The sequence below is a fragment of the Rhinolophus hipposideros genome (genome assembly GCF_964194185.1).
Source record: "Rhinolophus hipposideros genome assembly, chromosome: 5".
Lineage (NCBI taxonomy): Eukaryota > Metazoa > Chordata > Mammalia > Chiroptera > Rhinolophidae > Rhinolophus > Rhinolophus hipposideros.
In genome coordinates this window covers 55,386,977-55,407,050 of record NC_138051.1, presented here as the reverse complement: position 1 = coordinate 55,407,050, position 20,074 = coordinate 55,386,977, and the positions used below count along the sequence as shown (strand labels likewise).

At 38.4% G+C, this 20,074-nt stretch overlaps 1 protein-coding gene across 1 annotated transcript in view; it reads right to left on the bottom strand.

The window, feature by feature from the left end:
• Positions 1–5,631: 5,631 nt before the first annotated feature.
• Positions 5,632–20,074, bottom strand: part of APH1B (aph-1 homolog B, gamma-secretase subunit) — a 28,017-nt gene continuing 13,574 nt past the window's right edge. The window contains exons 5-6 of the mRNA XM_081049484.1: positions 10,628–10,755; positions 5,632–8,926 (exon numbers count right to left, since the gene is read on the bottom strand). Of these exons, the coding sequence (XP_080905610.1) occupies positions 8,759–8,926; positions 10,628–10,755 (296 nt within the window). The 3' untranslated portion in view covers positions 5,632–8,758. The remainder of the gene's footprint in view (positions 8,927–10,627; positions 10,756–20,074) is intronic.

Below are 20,074 nucleotides of genomic sequence, written 5' to 3'. Positions count from 1 at the left end.
TATAGGATAAATTCCTAGAAAATTGCTGGTTCAAAATATGCACATCTCAAAATTTTATAGATACAATAGATTTTTCTAAATTACCACCCAAAAGGTTGTACTAATTTGCTTTCTCCTAACATGCTGTTTCCACCGTATGTTCAACACTCCTTGATAATTATCAATCTTTCTCATCTTTGACAATCCGATAATCTAAAAATTATTTGCTTGTTTTATTGTTTTTTATTAATGGTTTAGCATTTGTCTTACATTTATTGTTGTGCTTATGTTTATCTTTGTGTGTGTGAATTGTTTGTCCTTTAATCACTTTTTTACTAAATCATCTTTTTTAATTATAGAAGCTTCTTGTGTATTATAGGTGACAACTCTTTGCAATATATCCCAAAAATATTTTTCTCAGCCTTCTTTGTTTAGAGTAACTTTTGCTGTACAGTTTTAAATTTCATGTAGTCAAATCTGTCCATTTTTTCCCTTTGTGATTTGTAGCCTCGGTGTAGTGGAGAAATACTCTCCACCTTAAGATTAGTAAATTATTCTAATGTTTTTCTAGTTTTTTTTCATTTTTTGCATTTGAATTTTTAATATGTCTAGATTTCGTTTTATAGTGAAAAGTGAGGAAAGGACTTGGCTTTACTTACCCCCTCACTCCCCAAAATATAATCAAGTAAATCATCAAACAGCCCATTTATTGAAGAGCTGATCCTTTTTCCCACTGATTTAAAATGACAATTTTATTATATACTAGGTTCTCATATATTGATGGGCCTGTTCTAGAACTTTTTATCCACATCCATTATTGAAGATTTATGGTATACTTTGGTACCTAGTAGGATAAACATAGAAACATTTTAGATATGGTTTATTCTCTGAAAGTGGCATTGTTATCAATCCAATCTAGATTAGATAAATTAACAAACAGGACACAATTCACTTATCACATTAAAAATTTTAAATATTGATATCCTGGGTATTCCTTTATAGTGTGTTAAATAGACATTTAACATGGAGAATTGCTTTTGCACTCACCACTTTTTTTTTAATTGGGGAATATTGGGGAACAGTGTGTTTCTCTAGGGCCCATCAGCTCCAAGTCGTTGTCCTTCAATCTAGTTGTGGAGGGCGCGGCTCACTGGCCCATGTGGGAATCGAACTGGCAATTCTGTTGCAGAGCTCTCGCTCTAACCAACTGAGCCATCTGGCTGCCCCTGCATTCACCACATTTTGTTTGGTTATTACAGAACGGCAAAAAGTTTTGAGTGTAATAGGGATTCCATATTAACTGCCTATAACACATTTTCAATGAACATGTACATTTTTATACTTCTTTCCTTTTTTCCTGTTTGTTTTGATTTTATTTACTGAAATGTAATTTTATACTTGACTCTAATAACAAATATTTTGGGTTTGTAATTTGAATGTCTGTTCTATCACATTTTTATAATAATTCATTTTTGTTGTATTTTACAAAAGTATTGACCTGTGATGGATTAGAAATTTTTCTAAAAATAGCCCTTAACTACAGATTGAGAAGCAAACTAGTTCTAGAAAGCCAATCAATTTCCAATTCTTTGCTGTTTGTATAGACACAGGATTGATTTTTGTATGTTAACCTTGAATCCTATCTATGATCTTGCTAAATTCACTAATTAGTTCTAGTTGCCTTTTTGTAGTTTCCTTAGGATTTTCTACGCTGACAATCATATCACCTGAAAATAAAGAATTTTATTTCTTCCTTCCCAATCTGTATTACATTTATTTTCCTTGTCTTTTTGCACTGGCTAGGACCTCCATACACTGTTGAATAAAAGTGGTAAGAGTGGACATCCTTGCCTTGTTTCCAATCTTAGTGGAGAAAGTATTCAGTCTTGTATAATTAAGTGTGACCTTAGCTATAGGTTTTACATCGATGTCCCCTTTTCAGGTTAGAGCAATTCCTTTGTATTCTATTCCTAGTTTGTTGAGGTTTTTTAAAAAATCAAAAATGGGTGTTAGATTTTAAAACCTTTTTTTTGCATTATGATATCATCATGTTTGTTTGTTTTAGTCTGTTAATATGGTGAACTGAATGACATTTGTATGTTAAACTAATCTTGTGTTATTGGGATAAACTCTACTTGGTCATGTGTATTATACCTTTTACATATTACTGGATTTAATTTGCTAAAATATTGTTGAGGATTTTTGCATGTATATTTATAATAGATATTGGTCTGTCGTTTTTCCCCCCCTTATAATATCTTTGTCTGGATTTGTTATCAAGGTAATGCTTGGAAATGCTCAAAAAATGAATTGGAAAGGGTATCATCGCTTCTATTTTCTAGAAGAGTCTGTGTAGAATTGGTATTGTTCCTTTCTCTCTTTCCTTTTTAACGTTTGGCAGAATTCTTCTGTGAAGCTTTCTAGAAATATTCTTTATGAACCACAAATTCAATTTCTTTAATAGTATAGGGAATTTCTAGTTAACTCCAACATGCAAAGAGCTTGGAAGTTGTCACTCCCATACTTACAAGAAAACACTAAACAAACTGAAAAATCAATCATTTTTCTTGCACTCATTAGAAAACTGAGGTCTCAGGGCAAGCCATTACCCTGAAATGTGAAGAGACAGGTGAATCCAGAGTCTAGCTAAGATTTGCTTACCTAGAGGAAATGCCACTAGAGCAGAGCCATAAAGTGGCAGGGACAGTTAAATGCCAATTTGGACAAATTGCTGGAGTATGAGTTTGGAACAGCGTAAGAGTGAGTAAGACTAGCACACAGTCTTAGGAGCCCCACACTTTGTAGGTTTTACCTCCAGGTACCCAACCAGATTCTACTAGTGGAGAGGGTAAGAGTAATCATTGTAAACCACCCACTGTTCTCTATAACGAAGGCCTACTTTCTAGGGAAAAAGACCTTATAATAGCCTCATCTCACCTGGGGGAAGGACAGTTCTCCCATTCTAGCCGCATTTAACCTTCCTGTCTCAAGAGGGGGAAAAGGTAAGAGACACTTAGTTGAGGCATGCAAGCCCACTAAAACATTAAGATTTAATCTTAAGATTATAGGATATGTCCCCTCTCCCTCATCTTACTGCCACACCAATAGGGCTTCAATATAATAACAGTGGGTTACAGCTACAAGAGGTACAAGACATAAATTTTCTTTGAGGAGGAGCACATAGGGAAGCCCAAAGTCAGAAGTGGAGACAGAAACAAGGGTGCTAGAGGAATGTGAAGGCTCTGGCACTTAGAGCTGCAGCAAACATTCAGTACAGTCCAATGCTTGCCCAGAGTGACACAAAACTTACACTAAACACCTATTTACTTCAGTAAATACATGATATCTGGCTTTCAATTATTAGAAGACATGTTAAAGGCAAGAAAAAACACAGTCTAAAGAAATATAGAGACATACAGAGTTTTTATTTGTTTTTCAGTGAGCTTTGTTTTTTTAAAAGACATTTGTCCATTTATTTCACCTAAGTCTCTAATTTATTGACATTTTTTGTAACATTCCCTTGTTTATGTAATAATGTAGGATCTGTAGGGATGTTTCCTCCCATTCCTGATACTTATAATTTGTGCCTTCTTTCTGTTTTCCTTATCAATCTGACCAGAGCTTTACCAAGTGTATTGATTTTTCTCAAAGAACCAGATTTTTGTTTCATCGATTTTCTCCATTGTGTTTTTCTGCTTTCTATTTGATTTTTGCTATTCTCTTCACTACTTCCTTTCTTCTGCTTATTTTGGCTTTAGTTTGCTCTTCTTTTTTTAGTTTCTTAAGGATAAGCTTATGTTATTGATTTTAAACATTTTCACTTATCTAATATAAACACACAATACTCAAAATTTCCCACTCTGTCCCTCCGTGGGAACTTTGTTTTAGCAACTATCCTCTCCCCCCACCCCCACTGCATCATCAATTATTTCCCTTTCCACTGAATCACAAACATGCGGTTATAATGCTGTGTTATAGGCGGAAAAAAGAAAAGAAAAATGCTCTTTCCCCATGTCCTCCTCAGGCTGTCACACCATCCCCCTACTATAATTAGATGGTTATCTGTACTCCATATGTTGTGTCTACTCCCTTATCTCCCAAGCTCTACAATCCATTGCATTTAGGTATTCTCCCCTCCACTGAAATTGCTTTTAACAAGGTCGCCCAGCAAATTCCATCTCTCCAGATGCAACGATCAGTTCTTACTCCTCATTTTACTCATTATTCAGCAGCATTTGACATACTTTCCCGTGGCTCTCAGGCCACCAGTCTCTCCTGGTTTTCCTTCTTTCCTTCTTTTCCGCCTCCTCCCGTTTCCAACCTTTCAGTTGTAGTGACCGAGGGCTCAGTCCCCAGTCTCCACCTTTTCCTCTTGATCTACATCCATTCCTTATGTGCCCTTAATCCACTCCTAACATTCTAAGTGTCATCTATGTATTCAAGCTAGTCTATATTATTTCAAACCTCGTAGTGCATTTAGTAGTGGCCTTAAAATAATACTTACATGTTTTAATCTGGGCAGTTAGACAAAATGGTCTCTGAGGACAAAGATCTCCACCATCTTGTTATTTTCCCTCCATGGTAAGCACTGAGTAAACACTGTAACTCCACCTCTGATTTTGCTCAAGCACTGAAAAATGTATGGTTTTACTACAAGTGGAAGCAAGGTTTAAGGTGATCCACGCTTAAACAACAAGTGCCACCTACAAATTCTTGAGACTTAAAGCCAGGACCTGCTCAGAGCTCAGAAACTATCACTATGATCACCTTAGAATGTGTCAACCCCCCAATTCTTTTACTGAGACTGAGACCATAAGCCAGTTGAGTGGTTCCTTCTATTCAGCATTTTCAATGAAGTGAAGGTAAAATATACACTTCCTTCCATTGGAGGTTTCTCATGTGTTAAGCTGGTCACAGGGAAATCCCTATTCCAACTAAATACCAAACAAAGAATAATTAAACTAGAGCCACAATTTCAGTGTGGAAGAAAGGCTGACAAAATTGTACACTAATCTGGGCTCTTACCTGAGGAATACACACCGTTTCCACTGACTTACAAGTTAGGAGCAAAGAGCTCTTGGTCCCCGAGGCTATTTCACCTAATAGCACCGTCAACATAAACCCGGAGCAGCCTCCTGTCGAACCAGAATGAAGAGGTTTTGGAGTTTCATGTCATAATGATTCTCTGGAGAGCTGATGACAAAGACCAGGCTCGACCACTTAACTACACTGTCTCCTCAACGAGGAAAAACAAAACAAAGGGCTCTACAGGCTACTCACAGTCTCTGGGTACCACACTGTACTCTCCTTGTCAGCCAACTCCCATCTTTAGTCACTATTAGATGATGCTTCATAAATTCACTATTTTACAATTAGATTTTTCAAGGTGCAGTTCCAGGATCTGTGAGGATTCTCCTCCACTTGGTTTAAGAGACCTCAAGGAATTTCTCTGCACCAAATTGTTTCTGAACACAGAAATGAAATACGCCTTATGATTTTAAATCAGAAAGCAAAGATTTCTCTTTGGAAAAAGTCTCAGAGCTGAGCAGTCATAAACAATAGAATGTATAGCCAAGTTTTATAAGAGACAAAAACTGGAATAACAGATACCAAAGGATACATTATTCGAAAGAAGAGGAAACACGGGAAACAAGCAGTGCCAAACAATCTTTTTATTGTTCACTGAAAAATACACATCTGGAAAGAGTCTATTGCATTAAGCATTGAATGTAAGGTCTGATACTGCAAGTATGTATGACATAACAATATAACATATAAAATGATACATGTCGTATGTACATACAGTACCCCCCCTTTTAACACTAAATTTTAACAGAATGAAGTAAAAAGCCTTTTACTAAATGAGGAATGTAAACACTGCAATCATAAACAAAGTGCTCTAAGCCAAGAAAGGACTTTAAAATTGTTTTGCTGTGACATCTACTCCGTCTACCTGGAGGCAGGAATGGTGGGGCCCGGGCAAAACGCAGCGAACGAAATGCAGCACTCTCGAGGAATGTTTGGCAGTGCTACCAACTCTGCGGAGAAGAATAGCTAGCATTTTGGAGTGAAGCTGCCACCCTCAGCACACAGTGACATGTGCTTGAGAATAAAGATATTAACACTGGGAACTAAAGACGTTTTCTATGCAGTCCGCAGATACCATCATTTATTCCTTTCAGCCATCTTTCCATTAAGATGCACTACAAGACTATACTGCCAGGGAGGCAGGCCAGGATCGAAGCAACAAAAACTTCCCCAGTTACAACGACTAATTCAAATGAATTAAAGATAAATACAAATTCATTAGAGAGCAAGACAATCAGTCTCTGTTATTCACATGGCAACACATTTCAGGGCGGCAACAGTATTCTCATTCCAAGGCCAACTGTACTGTACCCACATTTCCCTCCCAACTGAGAGCCCCGCTGGAGGAGAACACGCGACTTCAACACCACCTCTTCCTTTCCAAATACTATCAGGGCTCAGAAAGCTCAGAATACGGAACAACAACAACAAATTGTACCTCAATCTACACACAGCAATGGAGGAAGACTTCTCTCCCTCTGCTTCCTTGGCATCAGGCAAAGCAAGGCTGGAAGGCCCTTTGCACCCACAGTGCCTAAGCGAACGTGGCAGTGCCCCCATTCGAGGAGAACCCGGGATGACAAAGTTCCTTTATTCACAGGCAGTCAAGGACTAGGAAATTGCCTGAACTAAGACAACAATCTCACCATCAATTTTCTTCTCGCCTGAGCTTTTATAAATGAGATTTTACAATATCCCCGCTTCTTTCCCTAATATTAAACTATTAATGCACAGAGGACGTCCTCAGAGCTCAAGTAGGAGTAATATTAATAGTCTCAGATTTTTCTACACTTTACAGACCAGTGAAAAGATTTGTAAGTCAATAGTAATAACTATATGTAGTTTTCTTATCCCGTGCGTCAAACGAGGAATACCGTGTTCCACCAGGAGGAAGCCCAGTTCAGCAGCATCTCGTTCCACTCAGCTCTGCACAGTACATCTCACTGTTTAGTCTCCATGTCCTTGACTTTGCCTGTGACTCTTCTAGTCACAGGAAAATCTGTATAAAGGTGGAGAACTGCAGACCCCAGCGTAAGCACTGGTATTAGGACTAAAGTAGACTTCAGGGGAATAACTACAGTTGCTCATGAGACTGTTCACAGCCTTGCTAGAAACCCTACTGCTCCTGAATCCCTAGATCAGGCAATTGTAGTCATGTAAACATGGGAGGGGATTTCGCTGAGAAAGGTCTCGTTCCCGTGTAAGGTTCTGGTCCCTGGCCAGCCCCAGTGATGAGTGGGCAGCCCAAAACGCTGGCCGCATTTCATTGGGAACACGTTCCTACTCTTTTCCACTACAGCATGGTCAAGTTCTTCCCTCACTCATGTCACTGGCGAGCCCGCCCATTGCGGCTCCTATTTATTTTGGATGTTCCTACTACACATGTGGGATTCACTTTGTGTAAGAAATTTCCATTTCACACTGTCAGCTTCCTAAAAGCCATCAACTGGGAACACTTTCTAGTGAGTGAAGGCACAAATCACTGGCATTTCTTCTTTATAAAGGAAATCAAAAGGGTTGTTTAGAAGCTGAGCAAACACCTTGGGTATTCCTATAAAGGGAGTGCTGTATCTGCTACCAAAACCCAAAGATATTTCTTAGATCCAAAGAGTATATGGATTATGTAAAAGCACAGATTTGGCAGTTTAAGACACATTTCCAATGTTACACTACACCATTTGGGGGGAAGTGCTGGTTAGTATCACAGGAGCAGATTAAAAATGCCAACACCACCCTTTTGGCTTGTTTTCCTTGTAAACTTCCTCCAGCTCCAGTGAAGCCTGTCCCAGGGTACATCACTCCACACACAGCCCTCAGAGCTGCTCAGAGATGGGACAATGGGATTCACCTCAACTAGCCCAGCAACTAGCACTCAGCTGGTAAGCACTGCTGTGGGGCAGAGCCCGGGGAAAGCCTTAAACCCAGGGGAGACCTACAGAATGGCACACAAATTCCTGGTTTTATAATAGCTTCCCAGGAAGTCAGAAAACAATTGGTTTTTGGTTAAAGAAACTGAATCTATGCTCAAAAACAAGTAATGCCTCAAAAAGCAAAATCTAAAATAGAAAAACTACAGGCAAAGACAGCTTATTAATCAATAGCTTACTTTGGCTAAATTATCATAGTAAGTCAGTGCAATTTATTATTATTGCTTTTAGAAGCACAGTCGCCCACGTTCTCATAAAACAGGGCACAGTGAAGTACACGAACGCAGTTCACAGAGACGCTAGCCCTTTAGCCTTTCGTGCCTTCAGAACTGAAAACAACAAAGGCTAACCAGATTCTGACAGATATTCACTTGCTCAGCACATGGTGAGTTAGGAAACAGCTAAACATCTGATTCTTACTCACTTACGGTGGCCCCAGAAGTTCCTATATGGACACCGATGATTCTCAACCTGGCTGCACGTCAAAGCCACGGAGGAAGCTTTGCAAAACTACCAAGTGTCCAGACCGGTGAAACCTGCCGGGTGGAGCCCAGAAGTCAGTATTCTCGGTGTTCTCCTGTGCAGCCAGGAGGCACCCTACTGATGCATACCTTTCAGAGAGCTGTTGCACGAAAGCCGTATAGTATCGAGATAGCTTTGTTTTTTTCTAAATTCCACCAGGAAAAAGGGATTTTGAGAAAAAGGCACAGTTGTGCTTCCTCTAAAGACACAGCTTACTGTTGGGGAGGCGCTGGCTCGGGAGGTTATCTGGAGTGCTGGTTGAAAAGGAGGAAGTCCTTGTCCTGACAGAGCAGGCACAGCCTCAGGCTTCGGCAGCTGCCTCCGGCCACGAAGAACGCCCAGATGCCCATGGGCACCACGATCACATATGCCGCCACCAGGCTTATTCCATAATGGGGACTGATGAAGGTCTGCAAAGGAAAATTCCATAGCACTGGTCAATTTCTAACCTACTGTATAATTTTTATTATGTCTATTGCTTATTGTCTCTCTCTCTCCCCCCACTAGATTGTCAAGGCAGAGATCTTTGTTTTCTTCACCTACGACAGGGCCTGGAACATAATACATAGACATGTTTATAAATATTTGTCACTCAATAAATATTTGTCTAATGAACAAATAGTCAGTTGAATTCATAAGAAGAACATTTGCTCTTTCATGTAACTTCCTTTCTGATGATAAAAGTATATGTTGTAGAAAACTTGGAACATGCCAAAGACTATAAAGAATAAAAGAATCCATCCAGAGATAAAAGCTGTTAATATTTGAATGCGTTCTCTTTCAAGTTCTTTTTCATGAAGATTTGGCTTTACATAGCTGCCATCCATCATATTAAAGGTAACTTTAGTTACCCAGCACCACTGAAAGGTTTTCAGTAGAAGAGGCGGTAAGACTGCATTCTGGCTGGATCAGAGAACAAGGAGCCCAGCCAGTATAAGACAACCTGATATAAACTCTAAGTGGATGGAGAGGAGAGAAACATGAGCCAGGAGACTATCAGAAGGAACCTTTAAAACGCTTTAGATGAGACATGATAAGGGTTTGGACGAGGCAGTGGTGAGGAGAATTCTAATGCAAATATCTCACAAATTGTAAAAAAAGTCAGACCCAAAGCATTCCATAGCACTTAAAAATTTATCTAGTTAAGTTTTCTTTTTAAACATTATTTATTTTAAAAACTGGCATTATAATAATGTCAAGAGAGGAGGGAATGAAATGGGTACTCTTGTTATCGATCAGATAGAGTTAAAAATGATACAACCCTTGTGGAAAGTATTTAGCAATTTTCGTCAAGGACTTTAAAAATATTCACACCATTTGACTTCATAATTCTATTCCTTGGAATCTAAACAACATATTGAAAAAGTTTTATATACAAAGATGTTCAAGACAGCATTATAATAAACAAAAGTAGAAATAGAAGTGATCAGTTAAACAAACTGTAATTTTTATGTAGTGATATAATGCCAATAAATGTATATATGAAAAGGATTTATCAAAACATGGAATTTGCTTACATAACATAAGCATAATGCAAGACTATTCCTGGTTTAACCATATCCATTAAAAGAAAGACACTAGAGGGGATGGGCCGGTGGCTTAGGCAGCTGGCGCTCTGTGCTCCTAACTCCAAAGGCTGCCAGTTCGACTCCCGCAAGGGATGGTGGGCGCACCAGCAATGGCAACTGGACCTGGAGCTGAGCTGTGCCCTCCACAACTAAGACTGAAAGGACAACAACTTGAAGCTGAACGTCACCCTCCACAACTAAGATTGAAAAAAACAACAACTTGACTTGGGGAAAAAAAAAAGTCCTGGAAGTACACACTGTTCCCCAGTAAAGTCCTGTTCCCCTTCCCAATAAAATCTTTTTTTTTTTTAAAGACACTAGAAAAAAATATTTAATGAGCTCAACCAACAAGTCAACCAACAAGTTATCTTTCTGTAGTAAGATTTAGACAACTTATCATTCATTCATTCTTTTAAACAACTTTTCTAAATTTCCTCGTTTTCCAATAAGCAGGTATTTCATTTACAGTGGAATCTACCATTTTAGATATGTAGACTTAAGTTCCAATAAAAACCACGGTTTGAGCAAGGTGGCAATACTTACCAAGGCTGACACCAGCACATGGGTCAGAAGAACTACAAGAGGGGTGTACCACTTTTTCTTCTCACAGCCGTCAAAAAATACAATGCCCCAGAAAATGTGCAGCAATATGATAACCAGCGTCATGAAAGCTGAAAGACAGTCATCCGTTAGTGCCCGGTCATGTGGACAGCAGACGCCAAAGCCCACTGAACACGCAGTCATGATATACAGGCTCGTGGGGTACATCACCCCACTGTGAGAGCTTAGCCACCATCTGACAGAAGCAGAACCTTGACACACATTTGCTCAAACGTGAACATGGAAAGCAACATTTCCGAACAAGAGTTAGGTCTGCAGCAGCTTCTCTAGGATGTGAACCTGTTAAAAGTCAGCTTGAATCTGGCTTTCAAGGAGTTTCTCTCAGGAATGCAATGAAACTATTGTGATACCTAATCAGCTTTTTCTGAATTAGCCTTCTCTACTAATTAAGACTTTTCTCAACTAAAAGGAGTAGCTTCAGTTTACACAAGTCTTTTCACTAAAGTGGAATTTCTCTTTGGATTTTTTTTTAAAAGGCCAATGGAAGAATAAAAATATTAAACATTGTAATAATTATCTGATTCTTCTTAAGCAACTGAAATTGAATTCGATTAGCACACACAAGTTTTTCTGTGGAACAGAGTGAGTGAGTGTGTGTGTGTGTGTGTGTGTGTGTGTGTGTGTGTATCTTGGATAACATTCTTTATTTAAATGGTTAAGTTCCACATATTCTGAAAGTTTTTTTTTTAATTAAATTTATCGGGGTGACAATTGTTAGTAAATTTACATAGATTTCAGGTGTACAATTCTGTATTACATCGTCTATAAATCCCATTATTCTGAAAGTTTTAACATGAAAAAAAACAGCACACAGTTTTTCCTTTTTGACCATCTAATAAGATACCATTAGTACCCACCAGTCTGGCAAAAATTCAAATCTAACAATTATCTTTCACACTGCTAGTAGGAAACAATCTAGCATTACGTAGGAAAGTTAAAAATTGGCACACTGTACTTCACTCCAGTAATTCAGCGGCTAGGTCTATACTCTGAAGCAGATCACTAGCACTTGAGAACTCGTTAGAAATGCAAATTAAGGTGACCCACCCCAGACTTCCAGAACCAGAGACAAGGAGCCCAGCAATCTGTTTAAAGTCCTCCAGTTGATTCTGATGCAGTTAAGTCTGAGAACCAGTGCTCTAGAAAAACTCTCATATATTTGCGCAAGGAGATATATATACAAGAATATTTAAATCAGCGCTATTTGTAATAACAAAAAATGTCCATCATTACTAGAATAGACAAACTATGGTGAGTGTACACATGGATCGACAATATACATGATCTCAAGAATATAGTGTTGGGGGGAGTATACTGAGGAAAAACAGCTATTATTTTACTTACACAAAGTCAAAAACACACAAAACAATATTATTATTTTAATTAATGTTTATTAGGTGATAATTGTTAGTAAAGTTACATAGGTTTCAAGTGTACAATTCTGTATTACATCATCTATATATCACATTGTGTGTTCACCACCCAGAGTCAGTTCTCCTTCCATCACCATATATTTGATCCCTTTTACCCTCATCTACCACCTCCCCCCTTACCCTCTGGTAACCACTAAACTATTGTCTGTGTCTATGAGTTTTTGTTTCCAAAACAATATTAAAAAGATGTAACTGTCATGGTTGGAGGAAAGCAAGTTGTTACATCTAGAGATAGCATGACATCATTTCTGTAATGATGGTAAATAAAGTAGAAGAGGGATTTTTTTAAAAACTTTGGGACGATGACAGACTAAACTAAAATGATGTATTTTAATCCCAGTGATGATGCTGGAAAGGGCAGTTGCCCTGAAGGTAATGTATGGTGGTGTGACGATGTAGTTGAGACCATTGAAGACACTCCGGAATTAAGTTTATGTCAAGAAAGACCAGGGTAGAATCTGCAATCTACATAGGCACAAATGTTCACACACGAAGGTTCTTCTAAATCCTAGATGTCAATCAGATGTCATGAGAAAGCAATGGCACCATTAATGTGTCATCTCTTTGTCAGCCTGTTTGCCCTCCTCTCTTCGCATTACCACGAATATTGATCCAGGCAGTCAGGCTCCTATGGTCAAGTCCTGGAGTTCAGCTACTTGGAAAATGCTCTTACTTATGAAATTTTCAGTTCATTCTCATCCAAAAGAGCATTATTCTGTGTTTCAGACAAGCAGCCTCAAGATATCACTAGCCCTGACCTTTTCTCCCCAAATTCCAGGTCCATATTTCTATTTGCAGGGTCCTCTCCTGCTAAAAAGTATCTTTGATGGATCGCTCCTATCTCCAAAGGAAAGTCTATGCCTCTGTCTAAGCCAGGCACTACTCTAGCCCTGGGGCTGTCGTGATGCACAAAACACAGGCCCCATCCTGTCAGTTTACTGTCTTACTAACATCTAACGGGGAAAGCTTCAACATTAGAGCACCGTACATCTCCACTTGACTGCTTAGTCAGTTAACACTAGTTTCTGGCTGGCTTCTGGTCATCATAAGCTTTTACTACTGCACTGCGCTACTTAGGATACTGGGATTTATTGTTTATTCCCTTTGCAATTGGTTATAGGTCCACCAGACACTGAGACATGGGTATGTAAATTATTCTGCCACATACCTGTAGCTGGAGCTACAAACATGCTTGATACTCCTACATACATACATTTTGATACTTCTAATAAATGGAATTAACTCCAACTAGAAATGAAGATTTGCTAACAGTATCTCTAGGGTACTATTGTTTAATTACAAAACCTTTCACATTTACGTTCCTAAATATAAAATTCAAAAAGTCTTTTAGTAGATAGTCAATAGTATTGTAACAGATGTCAGAGGGGTAGCAGCTTGGGGGAGGGGTGTTATCAATTTATGAGGGGTGTAAATGTCTAGTATGTTGCTTTGTACACCTGAAACTAATTTTGTTTTGAAAAGTCCTTCAGTGAATCTAATCTTAAAATTTGATTTGCTCTAATATTCTTAAAAGCAGAAAAAGAAATCTTCTCTAAATTAACCATAAGAATATCAAAATTAGTTTATAATCCAGATTAATAAAAGGAACATCCATAATTTCTAATGTTTTGGATCATTAATAGGAAGCTGAACAATTCTAATAAGTGTTGTATATCTGTGAAATTGTAGCTGTCTAGTTTGATAATGGACTTCCTCTTCTAATAACCTTTTAAGTCAAATTCTCTTGGTACAGAACGTTTCAATCTAACCTATTTCTAAGCAAAATGTTTCAGCGTTATCTTTAAGAGGCTACATTTACTGTTTGGTTCTTTTATCCTTCCTGAATGTAACTCAAATGCTCTAGCACACAGGTTCATAAATCTCATTTTCACATCTGTCTCTCTCTCTCATTCCTGATATCTACTTTTCTGTCCTTGCAAACAGTCTAAGATAGCAACTAATTCTAATGCTGGATGCTGCCAGTATGGAAACTGCTATCACCTGGCTTCCGCTGACAACTTTAGAGCATCTCTGACCATGCCAGAGAGAGCCAAGGGCTGCTGCTGGGTGGTGGCAGCAACGGACAGAGGAGGACTTCCCAAAGCCCAGGCCAAGCCTCAGCTGCCCAGAGGCAGAATGTGCCACCAGTGGGCTACTGGCTTCTTGGTCCAAGTATTAGAAACTTTTATGCATAAAATAAGTCAGGTTCTGGGAAATTTGGCTAAAACCTGTTTCAGGAATAGTGTTGGAAAACTTCAGAGTATTTCACTAAAATCCGTTACAATGTGAGCAAGTCCCCCAGAAACTATGCAATGCAGCAGCCCTGATATCAACATTCTGATTCTCTGCAGAAGAGGGAACTGGTGCAAGTGGTCCCAGCAGTGAGGAGCATACTTGGTGAAAAGTGGGCATGGAGCCTGCAGGTTGGTAAATGCCAGAACTCCCAGCACATCCTCCAAGCACAGCCTGGCGCTGCATGGAATCAAGCTGCGGTTGCTGAGGAAGGCCAGGCTGATCAATCAACCTGAAAACAGGGTGGGTTTTTCTCCCCCTTCAAATTATAAATATTGGAAGCAGTGGATAAAACGTATTCCTAGGCACTGAGTGGAGATACTATGCTAGATGATACTCAAAAAATGATATTTTTCCAATGCAAATCATCTTTACTCATCAGTGCTATAAAAAAAACATCTCTGTGAGATCACAAAAACCACCCAAAATTAAAAGCAGCAGTGGACAAAGAAAATAAGGACCAATTTGCACATGAAGAAGAAACAAGGCCTGAAAAGAATAGAGAAGCAGAAGACATTGAACTGCCTGAGCAGGAGCTGGCCACTCAGCCATGTGAGGAAAGAGACATCAGTGTGACATGGAACACACCTAGAAGAGCCACCAAGACAGTCTTTCAGTCAGACTCTGTGAAGCAATCCACTGAGCTGCTGTTTGCATACGGCCTAAAGACGGCTACCTCTGCTTTGCATACCTGATAATTTATCACAGGCTACTAGAGTCGAAAACAGGCCAAGGTTTAGTGAAAGGACATTCCAAATGTACAATTTTCCATTCTCAGTTATTTGAGCAGCTTGGAGGAAAGACTATTACACTACTGATATAAAGAAAAAATATGATGACATATGACAAAATTGATGACATATTACAGCATATGGCATATCCTTGTGTCATAAGCAGTACAGTTAGTTGTGATAATTTAAGATATTAAAATTCTAATAAATTCAGAAAAGGATAAGAATTGCAGATTAATCTCTTTTGTCTATCATTTTTTCTGTGTGATTAATAGTGTTATGTTTTCTCTACCACTTTGGAGTTGGTAATGTAATTATTTGAGACAGTCTTGCTTATAAAGAGCTTTCATTTAAAAGCCTAAACATTTAACAAACTGTCACATTGTAGAGATTACACTTAAAAATATTGTGGGGGAAAATGTGAATAAATGAAAACAGAAACTCACTGGGTTATAAGAATTTATTCTCATGCTCACTGGTCTAAAGGTTGACTGTACTTTGACTAATTAAGGCTGGGTTCGGCTGGGCAGCTTGGATGCAGGCTGTTGGTACAGCTGGGTTTGACTCCTCACTGCAGGCTGGGCCCAGGACTGCTCTATTCGTGTTCATTCTGGGGCCCTGGCTAAGTGGGCACAGGACCACCGCCCAAGAGGGCAGACCAACCATGCGAGTGCTTTCTAAGCTTCTGATTTACATCACGTTCACTAATTGGCCAATTCAAGTGATATGACTAAGCTCAAAGTCAGGGGCAGGTAAGTACATTCTGGCCACCAGGAGACCATGCAAGGGAGTGAATGTATATATTCTATTACAGAGGAATGACAAAGTGGGACGAAAATGGAATGAATCTCCCACATTCTTCTTACTTCTATTTTTCTTCAAGCTTAATATTTCTTTCTTTCTTTCTATTGTACCCCATAGGACACAGCTTCTAGATCTTTCACCACACTGACAGTGTTCTATACCAATTTTAATTCTGCAGTATTCTTGTTAAATCCCAAAGCTCAGAACTGAACGCAATCCTCCGCATGTGGTCTCACCCGTACTGATTTCTCCTTCAGAAAGGCTTAGTGGCCTTTGCGTGCCGTGTTACACTGGCAGCGGCCTCACGCATCTCGTTTACGGCATCTCCTGATTGCATCCTTTTCTCTTGTGCTTGATTAAATCTCGTGCTGTTTTGTAGTGTCATGCTGTACTGGCTTGTAGCCTAGGAGCAATAGGGCTGGACCATGTAGCCAAGGTGTGCAGTAGGCTGTACGTTTGTGTAAGTGCACTCTGTGATGTTCACACAATGACAAAATCACCTAATGACACATTTCTCAGAACACATTCATGTCGTTAAGTGGTATATGACTATAGTTGTCCATTAAGTGTCTACTCAAGTAGGACTTCCTCCATAAGCTGTGCCTCGCTTTCATTTTTTTAAAATAAATATTTATGAGTCCATGTAAAATCAAAATACTCCACAAGGTGCTGGGATATTGCAGTGAACAGGACAGACACAGTCCTTACACTTACATGGCTTCACATCTGGCTAGAGAGGACGACATAAACAAATAACTGATCAATGAATTACAACTGCAATGAGCACTACAAAGGAGAAGCACAGTACCATCTGAGCACGGGTTAGACTTGTCTTCTGTGTGCTCCTGGCTCCTCCTCCTCCTGTTCCTCATGTTTCTCACACTTTATTGTAATCAGCTGTTGTCTCTATTCCCTACTATGAGTGGAAGCTATAGACATTAACCGGGCTGTATTTTCACAGCTTGGTATGACTCCTATTGAATAAAAATGCTCAGTAGTTATTTGTGGAATGAATGATTAAATGATTGAGTGGAATTGTCCAAAATACTAAATTAATAAGCCAGGATAAGACTTGAACTTAGGACTCCAACCCCATCCTTTTGCCTCTATCTAACATTACCAAGAAATGGTAATGATTCTAATCAAAGCTAGCTTACTACACAACTACAAATATAAAGGAATTAACATATATACATATTATTTATAAACTATGCCTGCCTGTAGCATGAAAACCCTAGGCAGGTATCATACAGTGTACCATGCATATCTTACCCACATGAACAAAGATATACTAATTAGTGACCCCATATTCCTTACTTTGATCATTACTTAAGCATTCATAATGGAATACGTTCAACTAACATACAAAGATTTAACTGAAAAATGAAAACGGAGCTCATGCCTAAATAAGCGGTAACGACAGCAGTTATAAGTAACAAACACAAATATATACAAACTAGGGGTTATTTTTCAATGCAATTAACAGCAATTTCTTAAATGTATAATTCAAAGGTTATGCTCCAAAGGATGTTATAACAAATAAGAAAGTCTCACACATGATAGACTAACAGCTGTTCTTTCAGTTTAGAGGTACATATTCACAGCATGATCAGCGTGCCATCCTAACTTAGCTAAAGACATTAAAATATTTTCTTTAAATTTTCCCATGAATTTACAGAAATTACAAATACAATCCCCAAACTGCTAGCATACCTTTCTTTTACTTTCCTCCAAGAGAATCATTTTAAGCTAGTCTTATGAAAACAGCCTAGCTTACTAAAGGGAGTTAGCACCATCTAGTGAGAGAAGCTGGCAGAAAAATAAGTTCCATTAGGAGAACCAATGCTGCTTTAGAACCAAAAAAAAAAAAAAAAAAAAAATCGCTGATGTAGCAGTATAGCAGACTAACTTAGGATACCATAGAAAACAATAGCAGTAAAAGCCCCTCATGATTATGTTGTGTTCATTTACATTGGACTCTAACAGACTTTGGCTATTAATAATACATGTGTTCTACAAACCTGACACTCAGTATTAGAATCATTAAAAAATTGCCAGAAACTTCAAAATTCTAATTATGAAATGTTTAAAAGAGAATTTATGTTATAAGCACCGCTAAATATGTCCAATCCATTAATACACTTTCCTGTCCTCTAACTTGTAGCCAAATGTACAGGGCCATGACTTTACCCTATAGCCCTTGGAAAGCCATTACACATTTTCTTATAGGGAAGATTAGTTTGGTGGCCGTATACAGGATGGATTCACATGGAAAGTATGGTGAGGAAAGACTGACCAGCTGGAGGTCGATGGTAGTAACCTAGACAGGAGATGCCCAGGCTGAACTGAAATGCTCAAGAAGTGGCCAGTGGTCTGGGGATCACTACAACGTACAGAATGTCTTGGAACTTCTGCAGCAATATTTGTTTTTCAATTTGGTCTATCTCCTACTATCTTTTCTATTATTATCTTAAAGTGTATTGAAATAATTTTTTTGTCTTATTCCGCCTACTAGCGGGTAAGCTTCTTGAGGATAGACATTAATATAGATGGTAAACGATTTAAATAAAACTATGTGTGTGAGGTCCCTTATTTCAATGATATAACTTAGGCAGATAACAAAACATACAGTGGGGTTTTTAAAAACTGCTTTTAAAAGATTCTTCTTAAAATGAACATTTTACCAAAGAGACTGAAATTTTAAAAATAGAATTTCTGGAGATTAAGAACTCCATAAAAGAAATGAAGAATGAAATAGCCAGCTTAGGTAATAGAACTGACCAGATGGAGAAAAGAATCAGTCAAATCGAAGATAGATACCTGGAAATGACACAGATAGAAAATGAAAGAGGCTTGAGAGTTAAAAGAAATGAAAGAACTCTACAAGAACTTTTTGACTCCATCAGAAAGAGCAATATAAGAATAATGGGCATACCAGAAGGAGAAAAAAGAGAGAAGGGAACAGATAGTATATTCAAACAAATAGTCGATGAGAACTTCCCAAACTTGTGGAAAGACCTGGATCCTTGAATCCAAGAAGCAGATAGAACACCTAATTACTTCAACCCCAACAGGCCTTCTCCAAGGCACACTGTATTGAAGCTGTCAAAAATTAATGACAAAGAAAGAATCCTTAAGGCAGCCAGGGAAAAGAAGACAGTAACCTACAAAGAAAAGCCCATTAGGTTATCATCAGATTTTTCAGCAGAAACTCTACAAGCAAGGAGGGAGTAGACTCAAATATTCCAATTATTGAAAGATAGAAATTATGAGCCAAGAATAATATGTCCAGCAAAAATACCCTTTAGATATGAAGGAGGAATAAAGACCTTTCCAGACATACAGAAGCTGAGGGAATTTTCTAACACACGACCTGCACTACAAGAAATACTGAAGGAGGTTATTCGACCAGCATATAGAGGGATAATTTGACGCAACAAAAACTTAAAAGCGGGGAAGAGTAAAGGTCTGAACCGGCATAAGGAGAAAATAAACATGCTGAAGAAAATGGAATATTCTAAATATGAAACTTTCTTTCACATAAACTTAATGGTAACCACTCAAAAAAAAATCCAGAACTGAAATATATAACATAATAAAAGAAGAAACAGGGAAAAATCATAGAATACCACCACACTGAAATAATAGACAGCAACAAAAAGGCAAAGAAAAAATGGAGTCACAGTCCTACCAGAAAACCAAAGATAGAATGATAGGAAATCCTCTTATATCAATAATCACCCTAAATGTAAATGGAAGGAACTCAACAATAAAAACGCACAGAATAGTAATTTGGATCAAAAAACTAAATCCAACCATATGCTGCCTCAAAGAGACACATCTCAGCTACAAGGACAAGCATAGACTCAAAGTGAAAGGGTAGAAATTGACATTCCAAGCAAATGGTATCCAGAGAAAAGCAGGTATAGTTATACTGATTTTAGGTGAAACAGACTTCAGGATAAAAAAAGTAACAAGAGACAAAGATGAACATTTCATAATGATAAAGAGGACTCTACAACAAGGAGACATAACAGTCATCAATATTTATGCCCCCAATCAGGGAGCACCGAAATATACCAAGCAACTGCTAACAGAACTAAATGAAG